General features: G+C 40.5%; 1 protein-coding gene across 1 annotated transcript in view; it reads right to left on the reverse strand.

Moving 5' to 3' along the window:
* CNTN3 (contactin 3) overlaps nucleotides 1-17,947 on the reverse strand; it is a 104,353-nt gene that overhangs the window by 15,141 nt on the left and 71,265 nt on the right. Inside the window, exons 7-10 of the mRNA XM_027700633.1 lie at nucleotides 12,727-12,863; nucleotides 10,501-10,630; nucleotides 9,517-9,667; nucleotides 930-1,057 (exon numbers count right to left, since the gene is read on the reverse strand). Of these exons, the coding sequence (XP_027556434.1) occupies nucleotides 930-1,057; nucleotides 9,517-9,667; nucleotides 10,501-10,630; nucleotides 12,727-12,863 (546 nt within the window). The remainder of the gene's footprint in view (nucleotides 1-929; nucleotides 1,058-9,516; nucleotides 9,668-10,500; nucleotides 10,631-12,726; nucleotides 12,864-17,947) is intronic.

The following is a 17,947-nucleotide window of genomic DNA, read 5'->3' on the forward strand; positions in this document are numbered from 1 at the left end:
AAGAATAGCTGCTTGCTATTCCAGATTCATATTATTGGAAAAAAATGTCAACTACTGTAAATACCGTAAAAATAATATTTAATTCTAGGAATTTTGTATATAATTCTATTACTTCTATATAAAGGGACATGAATCACTTAGAATTATCTGATATCCCAGTGCATTACATATCCTGTATATCTCCTAGGTCCAAACAGAATTATTGTGTTCAGTGAATTAACAGCTTCACATTTCCAGTCTGTGCTCCTGAGTTTGGAAAATTTTTCAGATATTCAAATCTTTGAAAAAGAACGTTATGAGAAAACACATTCTTCAGATAAACTTCACAAACCACTGGTTCTTTTAATACATTCTCTCAGCCAGCAATGGATGACTTGGAAGAAGGGGCAAGACCCCTTTTAACAATTCTGTGTGCAATTTGCTTTTGACTTTATATTTTATTTGCTTGTGGAGTCCCTGAATGCTCCCCTGAAGCTGGAGTTTCTACCACATCTTTTTCCATAAGCAAACAGCACACAGACTTCCTTTGGGCTAAACAGATTTTCAACCGGAATATAAAATTACCTCAAACATTTTTTGATTAACATTTTTTTTCATAACAGATTTAAAAAAGCCCATGAACTTAAAAGCATAATTGCACTGTTTAGTATTTAGACAAGTGAGAGAAGGGAGGAAAGCGTTGAGAACTCCCTCACATCTGAAAATATCTTTGCCAAAGACAGAAAATCCCTCAGTCTCTTTCCTCTCTATAAAAGAGCTATCACAAATATCCTTTTATCTTTACAGACTGTTAAATGTAAAACTTCTCATACTCTTTACATTCCACGACATTTAGTAATTTGTCAATAAGCAAACTCAAGACTCCTGTCACAGAGTTTGCAATTCCAAGTCCATCCCTTCCCACAGACCCTCCATCCCAGTTCACCCACCAGTAACTATTAAGTTTGTTGAGCCACTGGCTGTTCCAAACTGGTTTGCTGCCAGGCACGTGTAGGTTCCAGCATCCACTTTGGTCACATTGGCTATTCTTAGTCCTCCATCCTTTAACAGCACGATTCTAAAGAATTATGAAGAGATTTTAAAATTTTAAAATACTCTACTGTTACCTCAGGTATATTAAATTGCATCAGAAGAAAATGAACTCTATTCCAGCTGAAACCAATCTGGTGCTTGAAAGCTTTATGACTATTCACTGACAATATACAACAAATTTGAACCCATTCATGTATTACTGGTTTTGGACATCAGCAAAAACAGTATTTTAGAGATGTATGTAGGGGGCTGTGTGTGTGTGTCTGTGAGAGAGACAGAAATCCCACACTAACTCCATCTTTTTCAGCTGCACCAATTGAAACTAGAATAATCTTCCACTGTTAAGTTTTTTACCTTGTGCAGTCTTGAACAGCAACTTTGAAATATGTCTCTCACTACCACGATGACACAATAGGATTTTTCAGAAGATTCCTCCATGGAAGGACTTGAAGGAAAGAAAATTCCCTTCACCCCACACAACCTCCACCAGTGAGAGCCGTGCCCAATGGACAGACACATGGAACAAGCAAAAAGGTGCTCAGAAAAGATGTGGACAAAAGAAGATCCACAGTAATGCACTGACAAGAGCAGAGATGACTTCCTTGACAGCAGCACTGGAGGGGTGCACAGGTAGGGATGATTTGCCTCCCTCTTTCCCCATTTCTAGTCCTCCCATCTATCACATCCTCAGCTGCAGGGGCTTCTACCAAGGTCCTGAAGACAACCTGAAGCACATGTACAACAAACTGCATATAAAATGTCCAGAATAATTAACAAAAGGTTCCTGATACATCCCAGTCAAGAGCTTCAGAGCTTCTCTCTCAGATCCCACCAACCCATTTCAGAGGCACCAGATGAACCACAGTGAGACCATTCTGTTGGCTCCCTAAGCACCTCAGCAAGATGGTGTTCGGAAATGCCCCAAATATCCACATGGAGCTACAGAAAATCAACAGAACAGCAAACAACAACCCTCCAGGCACCTCTCACTGCAGCAGTTGGAGTCTTGCACAGTTGTCAGTGTAAGTATCAGCTGAGAAGGCAGCAAATGTCATGAAACTCAGCACAGAAGAGTTGTGAGGACTTTGCCTGCAAGTGCTTCATTATTAACCTGCTTCTTCATTCAGTACAAAATTAATTAATTACACATGCCTGCTGCTCTTTTTATTTTTAACACACTTGAGGTAAAACGGTATCAATGGATCTCTGTAATTTCTCCCAGCTGAGTTCAGTTCTCTGTGGTTAAATACCTCTTACAGAGAGATGGGGAATTCTGCTGTGTTAAGTGGAAACTGGGATCACTGCTGTTCCTCATGAACTTTGTCCCGAGCATGGGATAAGCCCTCTACAACTACCTCAAAGGGGGTTGTAGTGAAGTGAGTGTCAGCCTCTTCTCCAAGGTAACAAACGACAGGATGAGAGGAAACAGCTTCAAGTTAGGCCAGGGAAGGTTTAGATTGTATATTAGGGAAATTTTCTTCATGGAAAGGGTTGTGCCCATGTGCCCTGGGCACAGGCAGCCCAGGGAAGTGGTGAAATCACCATCCTTGGAAGCTTTAAACCACGTGGATGTGGCACTTGGGGACATGGCTGAGTGGTGAACAAGGTGGTGGTTTGACAGTTGGACTTTTTGATCTTAGAGGTCTTTTCCAGCTCCACAATCCTATGATTCTGTAAGCAGGATGCTCACTTGAGCAAACAGGTTCCTGTCTCTCCTGGCGTTCACACCAACAGCTCAGTGAGAGCAATTCTCCCTGTGCAGCCCCACACGTGGGACAGCAGCTGAGGAAGGGCAATCCAAGCTGGAAACCACAGCTCTGACTCCAGGCAAACCTGTCCAGGCTTTCAGCACTGAGGGCAGGCACAGCTAAGACACTCCTTGGATTTAATTATGCTGCCAAAATAAACGCTGGCCCCTAAAAGGTGTAGCTTCAGTGAGCTGCACCATCATTCATTATTTATAGTGATTTATAGTATAAATAATACACAGCTACAATGGTATTTTTAAAAAGAGCGATTCAGCTGAATCTGTATTTCAGAGAATAATTCAGTGGGTAAACAAGGGCAACAGAACATGACTGGAGTCTCATGGGTTCAGTGATCTTACTCTTCACCCTTATCTTGTCTGACCCCCAAAACCACACTCCCAGTCCCAGATCATGAGGTGTCACCCCACCAGGGCTCTGTGGTTACACTGCCCCTCTCCTTTAACAGCAAGTTCACTTAATCCTCAAAGCCATGTGGAGACTGTATTTTAAACGTCTGAAAGCAGAAACCTGGATCCTTCCACAGCTGCACTGCTCTAACATAATTTTAGAAATCATAACATAGAAATAAGCGCAACTTTTAATTGTTGTTTTTTTTCTTAATTATTTTGAATTGCATTTTAGATTTCCTTAAAAACCGGAGCTGCAACACCCGGCGCTGCAGCTGAGACACTTCCTTTGGGCAAAGGTGGGACAATAATGAAATCAGCAGATGCAAATTACAGGAGACAACAAGTCACCCTGTCAGAAGGACAGACACAAGCATCTTACTGAGGTGAGAAAGGGACTTATAAATAGACCAGTTTAATCTTCTTCCGTTTGGAAGTAAAGAACTTTGAATCCTCCAAAGCATCCCGAGGTACCTCAGCCAGTGTGGTGGCATTTGGAGCACATTCCTGAGGAGGATGGGCTCCATCCACTGACCTCCCTGAGGCTTATTAACTTGTTTTGCAAAATTCCCAAGTCATATTTGGCTGCACTTTATGTTGGATGGAACATTTTAAATTAATTAAATTGGACCATATGGTTTATAGGTGTTTTAAATGTGTTAAAGACATGAGTAATACATTTTATAGGTAATTAGAATGACATTAAAAAAAAGGTGTTAAAATATATCAATTATGGTTGCAAGCAAACCAGTGAGTTGCATTTTCTAGCTAAGGCTTGTGTTGCTTCATCTACTTTGAAGCACTTTCCAGTAGAAAAAATACAACTAAATAAAACCCAAGTGTTGACAAAGCCTAAGATCAAACAAAGGAAAAAGCAGGATCAGGGAATAAACCTGAGAATGTCTATTGTTTAATTAAAACAAATCACTTTTAGAGTGCTCTGAGCTATTTGCAAGTCTAGCCTGCCTAAAATAATTAAGCAGTAGGCTTATTAAAACCCAGATATAATTAAGAATCAAGTTTTTTTCCCAGAGTTAAAAAAAAAAGAAAAAGGCAAACAACACACCAAAAAATCAATTTGAGAAAGATATGATAGTCAAAATAAAATCTTTAGCTGGTAATTTAGAAAAGAGAAACTTTTCACTTTTTCAATGACAAAACAGTAAATGCAGTGCAGAGCCTGTGGAAACCCTAAATCTAAAAACAGCTCAACCACTTCAGGACTTGGGGTTCCTGACCTGAGAGCCTCATGTTGGTAAAATTATTGCCACTAAAACTCGCTGTCATTAACGAAACTGTTAATGAATGCAAATTAGTTCATCTTCCCAAGACAATGCTTTATTACTAAAATAACAGACATAATCAAACTAAGGAATCACTGCCTTTTTCATTTGTCAGATTATTCAGGAAAAAAGCCAACTATTTTAGATCCTCATTGATATGATAATAAACATGAACATACTCCTTTCCAGTTCATAACACTTCAGTACAAAGGAACAGTGGAAAAGTGGGTCAGAACTGTCTTTTTATATATCAATCAAATTCCAACTAAATTAAACCAGATTAATTAACAGGAAAGTCAGCAGAAAAAAAATTCTATTTAAGTACTAGTAAGTAAATGCTTTACTTTCCACATCACGGCATTTCAAACTGTAACACAAAATGAAATAAAAATACTTAATTCAAAATTGTAGGGAAGATAAACTGAGTAACTGATACTTCTGAGAATCATGTAACTTTTTATCAGGAATTATTTCTTTCCTCCCTTAATTTGACATCACTCTGCCACAATTAAAGATGCTAAAACTGGAGTTTTCTTTGGAGAATTGCACTGTCAAGTCTCTTAGCTAAGTTTTTGCAGCATCTTCTCATCTTTTCCTTGTCTTGTTAAGTCTAGAAACTTCTAGGAATAAAGGTGGATTTGTTTACAGGTGAAACCTTGTTCTGCATGATCTCAAAATCCATTCCAGTAACCCATTCCTGGTCAGGTATTTGAGCACAGGATCCTCTATGGCCAATATGCAGCAACTTGTCTAGTACTATCTGACAATTAAAAATCATATACATACATAAAATATTAAGGAAATCTTTGAAGGGATTATGTCTGGGTCGCAGCATATTTTACTATGTCCTGTGTTTTGATGAGTTAAACCAGCATCAAGAGCACTTAACCCTGGTTAAACATCTAATCCTCCTTTTCTGGAGGATAAAAGAAAAACAGAAAGTTCACTCTTGTGGAGATGGAGATGTCTCAGGCCAGTTTTTCAATACACAGAGGAATCTGAAGGCAACTCTGGTTTGCAACCTCTGCTCTCTCTGCCTTGGTGACCCCGGGGACTGTGGTCTGCCCTCAGCAGAAGCTGCTCCAGGTAATTTGGAATAAACAAAACCTAGTTGTGGGCTTAATGACATCATTAAGTTTTTTAAAGGCCTTGGTAATGTCAGACGGTTGGCAAAGAACAGCCTGAGGAAGCACAAGCTGCTGGTGCAAACTGTGACCATAACATGGGGTGAGAATTGGCCTGTGCCAGGCAATGGGGGCACCCTCAGTGCCTGGTCTGGCAGCCATAAAGAGAATTCTTGCTAATTCTAAATTATTATACTCATTACATCACCCAAAGTTATTTATTTCGAGGGTCCAGTTCTGGTGGGAGACATTTCTTCCTTTGGCACCCGATTTCCGTCTTTCCTTTTGCATGTTACCCTATGCTTTCACTTCTCTCTGCATTCCACTGCTCTTTACTGTTTAGCTCTCTTTATTCAAGATATTTAAAAAAAAAAAATCACATACTTTGCAAAATTAACAAGAAACAAGATTGAATTCTTCAACGCTGAGCGACTTCTCAGCCCAGAGCTCATGAATCCATTTTGAATTATATTTTCTTCCCTCCACAAGACAGATCATATTCAGCTCATTTAATTAAAATTTACTGAGTCATTATCCAAATCTTTTACACACTGAAAACGCAGCACCATTTAAAAATAAATTAAGAATACAAGCAACAGTGCCATCAAAATGAAACTCTCTCAGGCTTTACTAAAGTAATGTGGTCAAAACCTCCAGCAAAACCTAAGATCTCTGACGACAGAATACACTGAATTAATGGAGTATTTGTGCTTTGTTTTTATCATTTAAATAGGAGTTTTATTAAAACACATCAACTCTATCCCTGCTGCTGCATCAGTGAAAACATTTCACTGCCCCCATTCTCGGACAGCACTGAGTAACTTCACACACCTCCAGCAAACTTACCAAAACCAACATGAGTATGGATTTAACTACTTGAGGGCACATGAATTTGGGAAAAAATACATGTATTTATCCAGGTGGGATATAGTCCCAGAGCTGTGCCCTTGCAGGAACTGACTTATGGAGATGAAATAACCTGCTGCACTTGCTCTTCAGAAGTAAATCGTAATAGCTGACATTACAGTTGACAACATTTGATAAGGGATGGGAGTCAGTCTCTGTCTCACCATTGATTTCTGGCTGTGTCTCCTCAGGAGGGCTCTGTGAGCTTGAACCCTTCTGTAGGGCTGAGCTCCAAATGCAATTAAGCTCCTTCTGCCCCTCCACCTCTCCCAGGGGCAGTGCCTGCTGGATCTCCATGACCAGCATTCCCCTTCTAGGAACTCATTCCTCCTGTTTTCTGCCAAGTAAATAAAAAGAAACCCTCCCCAACAGACTTCTCCACTGGAAATGTAGTTAATGGCTGAAAAACGTACTGCTAATTGGAAACCCTTTCCTGAATTGCAGGAATTGTAGAACTGCAAGAAATCCATGAATTGCAATTATTCACAGCAGACAGCAATGAACTCCAGTGCTTTCTGCAAAGAATTCCACTTCTGCTTTTCTCTGAAGGCGAGTAGACTTCATTTAGATTAATTTAGGATTACTGGCTTGTTATTGTGCTTCCTCTGGAAGCCATTTACAGTAGGTTGTCAAAAACATAGTGGGAGACACTCTGGGTCATATGTTGGAATTACCTGCACTTTTCAGAACTAAAAGCTGTAATTTATGTTCATAAATCTAAGTGGGCAGCGTCGTGTATGTTCAATTCATTTTTAGAAACTGAGCATTACTGCCTTTAGCCTGGTACCATCACTCCAATGAAACTGGTGGGCAGTGCTTTGGAAGGGCAATTCAAAGCAAGCATTAAGACCAGACAGGATGCTCAGCCAGAGAGAAAGCTCAAGGAAAGACACAATGTGGCTGAAACTCTTCTCCTGGAGATGTGAGGAGTCCTGCAAGGTCCAGCAGTGCCTGGAAGCTTTGACTTGTCATGACTTGAACCTACACAAGCTGATGATGGGCAGCTCCAACAACAGGGACAGGCAGGATTGGGAGGGATACCATTCCACTTGCCTGCCTTATTATAGAAGTGGTACAGGGACAAAACCTAGGAATTTTCCTAAATGGAGAAAATCAGGTGCTACGCATTTTTTGCACACGCTTCACAAAAGCAATCATAAAAATAAACCCCACTGAGAATCATCAAAAAGTGACAGGTATCACATAAATTTTAGAGATCATTGTGGTTCTGTGTTATTGACTTCTTTATTAATATGATATTATTTAATTAAAGGACGATGGGAGGTCTCACATAGAAAGGAGAACCAACCAGTGCTTTTGGAATGAGGTTTTGCTCTCCTGCAGGCCTGCAGCCAGTGAGTGAGGCTGTGGCACCGTGTCAAGCTCTGCCACAACAGATGCCCCATCCTCTGCCAAACTGCCACATTTGACAACACTTAACACCAGAGCACAAGAAAACTACTGTGATCCCTGTGAACAGAGAGCCAGGGCTGCACAGGCCAAGATGACAGTGCCCAAAGCTTCTGGGTACAAGGAGAGAGCTCCAGCCTTATGATGGAGCAAAGAAAGGTCTCCACTGCAGCCTCTGTGAGTTTTGATCTATCTGGTAGCAACTTCTGTGTTTAGAAATTGCAAAACCAAACCACAATGTGGTGTTTTACAGGAAAAAGACTAGGAGAATTTTGCCTGATTTAGAACTAGCTTCCTGATGACAGAGGAGCAGGGATACATTCCTTAAACCACAACACACTGCCATGTCAATCCTCCTTCAAAAACAAAGTGTTCTGCTTCCTCAGTCTCATGCCTGGACTTCTGGACACTCCCTGTCCATTAATTATCCTGCTAAGTACAGGGTGACACCAGAGTGTTCCAAGAGGAACGCTCACAGTCATCCTGTCCCCACTGCTCCCAGGCAAACACCGACTTTCCATGGCTGTTGCTGTGACTACATCATGTATTTAACTCAGATACTCCAGCAACCACCTGCAGAAAAGCTGACCTGGGGCAGCCTGAGCTCCCAAACAGTTCCTGTGCTCCTCTGAGTGTTCACAGCCTGTTCCATGCGCTCAAGTGCAGCTGGAACGTCCATAATACCAACTTGCCTAGTCTACAATAAATCAGATGTGGAACTACCTCAATCATGCCTTCCATCCAAGGAGCTTTTTTGCTGTCCCAGTTCACTACTGAAACTCTGAGTCTGTGTAAATGCTGAAATGTAAAACACAAAGCCTGAAGAGCCAGTAATCCCCAGTGTGGGAGAGATGCAAAGCAAACGGCTGCTCCAGAGCAGGGAGGAACAGTTCTGTGTTGTCTTATTATACAATTTAATCAGCAGACTTTGTGCAATTTCAGTTCATGACTAATTCAATAACGTTTTAATGGTTATTGTTGGGAAAAAAACGTTTACATGTTGTTGGAAATCAATAGCTGGGGATATGGGTGAATCACAAACTCTCCACTGGGAATTACTAACCCCAAAACACATTCACTATCACGTAAACAATGGTGACAGATATTATCACTGGTAAGATCATGGTTGCTTGAAAAGAACCTCTAAGTGCATTTTCATTTTCTTTTCCTGTTTTCATCTGCTATTCTCGACCTCCCAATCATTAACTTTTCTTTCTTTTCTCAGCCATATTATCACCAGGGCTGTGACACACTTCATTTGCCTCCTTGCCAACACTTTAAGAGCATTTTATTGAAGGCTTTTAGTACTGTTCTATAGGCTTTGCCTTTCCAGTTTTCTATCAGTACCTGGTTCTCTCTAAATCTGGCCAAACTCTACATTAAACTGAAAATAGTATCCTCCCCTTGACCTTAGAGAAAGCACTACACTTGCACTCTCAGTGCTCTGATACAATGACAATTAAAAAACAACTGAAGAACCCCCCCCAGCCAGCCAGACTTCACAGAAACTTTACAATTTTTGGATCTACAGATGACACTACAGCATAAAAGGACATAAAAAAGCTTCTTGTAAGATTAAAACAAATAAACCAATGTAACTTGATACCTTTCATTTTCGTGTAGCTGCTCACCTCCCTTCTTCCAGGAACATTTGGCCTTAGGGGAAGCTTTGGGTTTGCATTCAAAGTCAACTGTGCTGCCTATTTGAACCTGGATCAGCTTCTTCATCGGATTCTTGGAAAAGTCTGGAGCAGAAGCTAAAACAGAAGGGATAGTAATAGTGAAATAAAGCACTTTTAATTCCATTAGTGATAGATACTACCATTTAGCACTTACATGACACCACTCAGATTCCAAACATAATTAAAACCATCAATTAGTTCAAACTTACCAAAAACGCACGCGGCTTCTACCTACGCTAACAAAAGGAAATTCAGTATTTTAGGAGACCTAAAGGCTGAGGGAGCACCTGCTGATGGACTATAACCTTAACAATAAGAAAGGCAATAACTTGTGTCCCTGAAACACTCCTCTCTGACAGGCCTGGTTTTGAAATCAGCTCAGGGTACAAATCACACAAGCACGTGGAAGTGTGGAAGTCACAAGTTCTGTGCTCCCCTCGAACAAACACTTGCCACTGTTTTAGACCCAAGCACATGCTGATTGACTGAATGACCATTTCTCATCCCCTGGATCAAGAAGGGCTGCACACAGTGGCTTTTAAATGCCTGGGAGCCTCAGAGCAGGAGGTGAGCGCTGCTGACCGACTGCGGAGCCTCCACACCACGTCAAGGGTTTTAATCTCCAGGCCTGTGTCCAAACCCCCAGCTCTGCTCCTCCCCCAGTGAACGGTTTAGAACGTTCTGTTTTAAAGCAATGAATGATTGGCCTGCAAATCCTCTGGAAGCAGATGAGTCAACTCCTCAGCACTGCAGATAAAGACATCAGGTTGACAGAAATGTTTATTCCGGTGACAGCATCTGAGCGAGTTAAATTTGAGATCGTGAGGAGGTGGAACACGAGGCAGGTGGAGGGGGTGTGCAGGGGGAAAATGAGGTCTGTGTTTTAGTGAAAAGGGAAAAAGTCTTACCTACAACCCTGAGGTCTGCACTCGAGTAGATGACACCGTGTTTATTTTCAGCTATGCACTGGTATCTGCCAGAATCTGTCAGATTTAGATTTGATATTGTAAGTGCACCATTTTCAATTTGGATCCTTCCCTGAATATTAAGAAAAATATCTTTATTGATGATATATTTCCTGTGAAAAATTTAAAATAAGTAAGAAATATAAATAGGACAGCATAAATGCAATACATGGGGTAAATGCAACAGCATAATCATGAGAACAGTTCTAAAAGAAGTGACACAACTGCATCATGATCTGGTAACAGTCATCAAATAAGGAGGCTTGGCAAGACAGTGTATGAAAATGATTCCTACTTGCTCAGTTTCAGAGAGGCTTTGCAATCTCAAATACCCTTGTATTTCCCTGGAAATAGGGACAAAATCCCACCAGCCTCCTCAGGACAGACCAGAGTATCCAAACTATACAGATGGCACTGGCATTTTGTAGTATTTAGAGATTTCACACATGCCATTTGCTAATGAGCTCCCCGTAATACTGTGCAGAACAAATTCCAGCAGCCATTAAACACAAGACATGGACTTAAGTGCCTTAAAGCCAGCAAAGCCACTGAAGTATCTGGATCTTCCCACCTTGCTTATCCTTGGAAAACTGCATCAATTACAGTAAGAAGTGACTACTTTGAGAAGGGAGTGGTGGAACTGGGGAGAAAAGGAACCAATGACAACGACAAAACCAAAGGAGCACAACCTTTGGGGAAAAAAAAAATGGACCAGGACCCAAACTACATGCCCCAAAATATTTTCTAATAGCTTTTTTTTTTGATCTGGACATGGCTTAGCAGGCCCAATGCAATGGTATCACTCCCTGCCTTTTCCTAGGGACATGTACACACAGTTGGCCCAACACAAGGGGACTCCAGCTACATCTGGGCAGCCAGGACAGCTCAGTGTCCCCTCCCAGTTGAGTGAGAGGTGTTCAGCCAGTCAGACAAAGGACAAAACAATCCCACAGAGGAACAAGCCTCAGTCTCCATGCCTTGGTCCCCTCTCTAGCAACCCAAGCCACTCTTCTTGCTCTTCCTTAAAAAAAGATGTTTATGGAGAAGGGGAGCTGAGTGGAACAATCCCAGCAGGTCTTTGTGGAGAAGACCCAGCATGAAGGATTCTTGTAGTCAAGGAGCAAAGACACCTGACCACCATACAGAGAGAACTCCTCTTCTGCTGGCTTTCAGAGTTAGTCCTTCAGTATTTCCAGAGGCTGTCATGCTTCTGCTCTGACATGATGCCAAAAGACTGGACACCAACACCCAGAAGGGGAGACTGAATGATTCTAAGATGTTTCTGTACTTACTGAGGTAAAAAAGCACTTCACCTCAAAGACTCCGTGCTCCCTCATTTAACCTGTCCCCAAACCACCACCACTCCATGTAACTCCCTGAATGGTGAGAGATGTTCTTCACAGCATCCACTGAATTCACCTGAGCAGTCACTCTTCTTCAACTCTTTAGTGCCAGTGTTGAGCACAAGGCACTGGCCAAGGGCAAAATGCCTCCCTGCAATGGGCTGGTGCCTCTAGTTTATATTCCTGATAACCTGAACTAGGCCATTTTACAACGAAACAGTGAGATTTAAAATCAATAATTTAAAATCAATCTGCATTTCTGACCTGGAGACCAAGTAACTCCCATTCTAAGTTCAACCTCTTTTCCTTGTCACCAAATGCATCACTTGGCATTATTTTAACAATTGTATTAAAGCAAATACCTATGTTGCTGTTTATATGTCATTCTTTGCATCAAGTAATGGGAACCCAATGAATCTTTGGGATTTTTGTCTTTTTTTTTTTTTGTCAAGAAGTTTGAACATGTTTTCTTACCTTCAGTGAAATGACAACAGCAATTATAGTAAAATCATTTAAATTCTCTATCCCTCATTTATGGTTCTTTACGTACAACTTTATTAAGCTCCCTTCTCCAGTCATTCCTTACAGACTTCTTTCTATGCCTCTATTGTTGCTTTTGAACCTGCTTTTTTAGCTGGGATGTTTTTGTACAACATAATTTGTCTTTCTGTTGCTGGTACTGCAGCTTTTGAAATTTCCACCTGGATACTCTCAACAAACATACGAAAACTAGTATCAAATACTCCTCTTGACTTCTGAAAATTCTCACATTTGTATGAATAACGCTAATTTTACACCGTGTCACGTTTTCAAAAGAGAACGTTACCTCTATTGACAGTTGCTCTCCATTCTTCAGCCACCTGTATGATGGTTTGGGCTTCCCACTTGCTCTGCAATCCCAGTATAAGGTGTCCTCTACAGCAACTTCAACATCCTTTATGGTCTGGATCCAGTGAGGCTTTGCTGCAGATGAAAAACACAGCAGAGACCCAAAGAAGTTATTGTTCCATACCAGAATCTAAGGGTTAATTTACAGGGAACTCATCAGTTTTCTGCACAGACTGGTCTGTACCAACAGAGGTTCTTACTAGTCCTGCTTCAAGTCCCCTAATGAAACAAGTAACTTGCTCTTCCTTTTATACATTTTTTACTACAGCAGTAAACCAAAGAAAATTGGAGAGTACAAATCACTAAAGGTGGACCAGTGAAACCAACATTAAAATCACTAATGATTAAACAACACAACTTTGAAACGGAGGGAAATGTAAGAAAAGGACATTAATGGTGAGACTGAAATTAAATAAGTGATGTGGTTAAATCATCAAATTAATGCTGAAGAGAATCCTTTAAGTCCTTAAAAAAAATAATGGTATGTCAGCCTTAGTGCTAAATACCATTTAAATTGTTTTCTAATGTGAGGCAGCACTTAACAGGATGAATCCATGGATATATGAGATTGTTTTTGAAAGCATTAGTCTTGGTACAGCATTTGGGTGATGCAAACCAGTAAAAGAAAGTCCATAAAAATCACTGTTTTTTGAACAAAACTTGGATATATTAACATACATCCTTCAGAATTACCCAAAATATAGTTAAAACTGTAAAGATATTTAAAACATCTGTCACGGCTTTCATAGAGTGGTAGTGGGAGAAAGCTCACTTGGCAAATAAACATCAGTGCATGGAAGACAACATTAGTTTATTCTTTTATTCCTTTAGGGCTATTTTACACAACAGCACAACACTGTTTTACAGGTAATTTGTGAATTTTCTTTGAATCTATTCAATTTACTGGAAAGTTTATAATCTCCATATATGCTATTTCTCCAGGAAAAGACAAATTCTGGACATTGCATATGGAGAAAAGAGATAAAAGAGTAGGATGGAACTTGGCTGCAAATACACAGCTACAGGCAAAGAATTTTCCAGAGACAATTTGATTATCTTAAGTTAGTCATTTAGGAAAACCTCATAATGCTCTTGTATCAAAACAACTAGCAGGGAAAAAAGTCCCTGGTGATGCGGGAAAATATTATTTAATGCACGAGTTTTGGAAGCACAGAAGGTCAGATTAATTCCCATTGAACTTCCCACTACAATGGAGTTACACCAGCAATTAACTCAGGCCAGGGAAATTAATGACTTGCCTGTGGCCACAAGGGAACTCTGAGCACAGCTGAGAGCTGATCCTGTGCCACTGCCACAGGCACAGCACCAGCCAGCCCAGGTCTGGATGAGGGCTGGGATGAATTTAATTTAAAAAGATTCATTGTAAATAAAAAGATTCATTGCAATTCATGCGAATTTCCTCTGCAACGCAGCAGCAACACCTCGACGTGCCCATGCACAGTTCCATACTCCTGTGGAACAAGGTTTAATGCTATTTAAGATTTATGCATCCATACTTAGGATTAACTTCTTACAGAAGAATTTACTGAAATATATTGAGATATTAACCACTAATAAACACTGGAATTCAGCCAATATTTGCTGTGAAACCCTCAATTACTATTTTTTTTTGAGGATTAACACCCTTACTGATTTGGGGCTGATATACTTTTTGCACCTTCTTTATCAAGGTCAGCTCTAAAAGACAGGATAAGCTGAGCTTTGTGTCCCACAAATGTATTTTTTACTGGTATTAACTGTGGCTTAATCTTGAAAGTTCACGTTACAACACTGGAGTTCAAGAAAGAGCCACTGCTTTATATCACATTGTCATTTGGAGTATTTGCCCCACATGTGCCATGGAAATGAAAGCTCAGGACTCCCTCCATGTCTTGTGCTTCCTGCACTTTGCACACCTAAATATTTATGCAACGTTCAGCAGTGCTTGAATTACTGATGGATCCATACATGTGGAATATTTCACACCTGCTGCCTATCTCTACTTGAAACGAGGTTAAATAGTCTATTTTCAAGTTCAAGATCTTGGATTCAATTCCATTAATAAGAAAAACACTGTCTGCACCACAAATCATGTTTTAGGACTCTGTGTCAGACAGTCTCCATAGGAGGGTTTCCTGAGTTTCCACACAATAGGTTAAAGCAGAAATGCACAGAACAGATTCCTAAGGCACAATGTGAGAAATTCACGGTGCTTGTTCGTTCACAAGAGTGTTGATGGAGACTTCAGTGATTTCCTTCAGAAAGGCTCTTTTTCTCTTCAAATCACTGATGGAGGAATTCAGCAGAGAGAAAAATACCCTTTTCAACCTGCCACATCTCAAAATTTTTGAAAAAGAACAATTCAACCAGCCAGCTCAAAATTGAGAAGGCAGCTAAACAGGAGCAATTCCAGCTGGGAATACTCTGATTTGTGGCCAAGGTAAAGATGGTTCATGTTGCAGCAGCTGAGACATGTGCAGACAGAAGGTCACCTATCAGTAGCTCTAAATACCCTCCCAAAACAGAGGATGGATTTGCCAAGGCCAGCACTGCCCTTTTTGTTGAGCTCTGCCTGATGGTACCTAAATGATTCTGAAAAAAACAGCTTTATTCCTCTTGAGGTCTGGTCACTGTTAGGCAAATGTTACTGCTCAGAACATCTGGTTCCACCACTGCCACATCTGTGCTCCTGAAGGAACGCTGATGACTTGGGAACAGCCTCATTGTCCCATGGAACTACTGCATGGCTTGGTGTCCAACTTGGATCTTCCCGAGGAGGCAGGAAGGTATCACTTCTCCCTCCTCGAGCAACACGAAGACAACACATCTTCACTGAGATGAAAAAAAAGATGATGATCTGTAAACTGAGAGGTTGGAAGTTAATTTTAATGGAGTTTGTAGTTCAGGGTTTGAGACTGTGACAGGAATCCGTATTTTGTGGTAATATTAAGAATTCTTCAGAACTTGCTGTGCAATCGTCATGAAAGATTCATGTGAAGTTCCCTCAGGATGAAATGCTTGTAGGTAAGTGATTCTCTAAAGCCGTCAGCTCCATGGCCAGTCACCTGGAAAAGCACCAGCCTTGTACTTTGCTTCAGCTGTTTTAGCCTAAAATATTCCTTGCAATACTCACGGCCCCAGAGGCGAGAAGCGAACAAGTGTGTAAGTTCATAAAATTTATCCCAGAGAGAAGACTCTGCCATCTTTTTTTTTTTTTTGGAGGTTACGATGACCCTTTTCTTCCAGCTAGTTAGGCCAGGCACGTCTTCCTGAAGAAAACCACTGGTGCTTCATTACACTCCAGAGCATCCCTGTAGGCCACAAGGAAAGGAAGAAGCATCTTTTCAGATGTTTCAGAAACCCTCCGTGGTGTTCTGGGGGTTGATGTGAATGAAGACCAACATCCACGAGTGACTGTGAGGAAGAACTTGGAAGTAGCGGCTGGAGAAGTCGACACTTTGCAGCAGCCGTGCTGGGATTTGTAAATTATTTGTGGATTACGACGCATGAAAACATGTAATTTTAGATATGATTTCACTCAGAGTAGGGGTATTCAATAAAAACCTTCTTTTCATTCTGTAAGCCACAGGAATAGCAAAAAGGAAAGGCAGAGCTTCAGGCTCATGGCTTTTGCCTCTCCCAGAGACTACTGAGGTCTGTCATTCCTCTGCTGGGAGCCAGAGGACTACGGAAGCTCTTCCAGAACAATCCCTAACTGGGGCTCACACAAGATGCTTATACAAGTATCCTTCCTTTGCAATTTACACTCTGGAAGCTGGGCTGGAAATCTTTGAAAACCCTCTGGATGGCTCAGCAATAATCAGAGCTGAAAGGAACTTTCTGCAGTTCAAGAGAAAGCAGCTATGGAGCACACCAGGGGAAAAAAAAAACACACCCAAAAAGTGTAACCTTCACTTTTCCAGGAAGTCTATCTAAAGTCAGGCTGTGACACTCAGACTGATGCCTGCAGCAGTGATGAACCTTATTTTATCTCAAAACTCCAAGTGACTTGAAGCATTAGTGACTTTTTTTTCTGACAAAAAAACAGGGCCTAGAGAAGCATCCAGCACATCCCTGAAAACGTCCATTTTTTGACTCCCATTCAAAAATAAAAATGCTCTCAAGCAACAGGTAATTCCTACATCATTGGGAAAAGCTGTAGGATGTAAAAAGATGATTATTTGTCTGTGTAGCAAGGCAGTTATATTCTTAGATAGCATGAACAATTCAGTTCTAGGTTGATCAAACTCAGCAACTTATTGATATTTTCAGTCATTTATGACTTTGCAGTTAATATTTCCAGACATCTCCATCCACAAGACAGAGTCAGACTATCAGACAAGAGCTTTAAACAGGCTCTTCTACACACACAGTGGGGTTTCAGTAAAATTTTGCTGGGAGATTGTTAAAAAATAATTAACAAAATATACCAGTACTTTTTGATATAGTAAAAAAACGATGTAGAGTCTACATCTTAGTGAGGGGGTTCATCTTTGTTATCACAGTCCAGCACTGCAGAGCAAAAAAGGGGAACAGCAGCAGGGGTTTTTTTTAATCCCTGTTAAACATTTTACCTTGGTACTGTCAACCATGACTTCTGTTACATCAGCAAGTGCTAATTAAGAATATATTTTCTTCAATTATGCTTTAAATTAACTGCTTTACGTATCTTTACCATGCTTCATGTTTAATTGCATCTTAGAAATGTGATTGTTTCATCTCCTCTCATTTTTCTGTGCCATGGAATGTCTCCGTGGATTCTTTCTTCTTCCATTACCTCTCATGGAAAGGACTAAAAATGATGGCAAATGAACACACTAATAAAGTGAAGGCAAATTATTTATATATTCAGGTTTCATATTCAATCAAAGTTAGATAATCTTGTCCTATTTTTAGCACAATCTGAAATCCCCTGAGGAAAAAACTGGCATTAAATGCTGGAACTGTAAAAAGGACAAAAAAATGAACACTCAGTGTTGGGCTTCTCTTGATAAAATCCTTCATAAGAAAAAAAAGGAAGATTAACAGCCTGTGATTGTTATGAAAGAACCCAGAATACCTGCTTTAGAGTATCTATTTTAATTATCAATATCAACTATGGGTTGAGAGTTATATTTAAAACCCACAATATATTCAAAAAAACCCAGACTCATTTAATT

The sequence above is a fragment of the Neopelma chrysocephalum genome, unplaced genomic scaffold (assembly GCF_003984885.1).
Source record: "Neopelma chrysocephalum unplaced genomic scaffold, ASM398488v2 Primary Assembly neopelma1_147, whole genome shotgun sequence".
Lineage (NCBI taxonomy): Eukaryota > Metazoa > Chordata > Aves > Passeriformes > Pipridae > Neopelma > Neopelma chrysocephalum.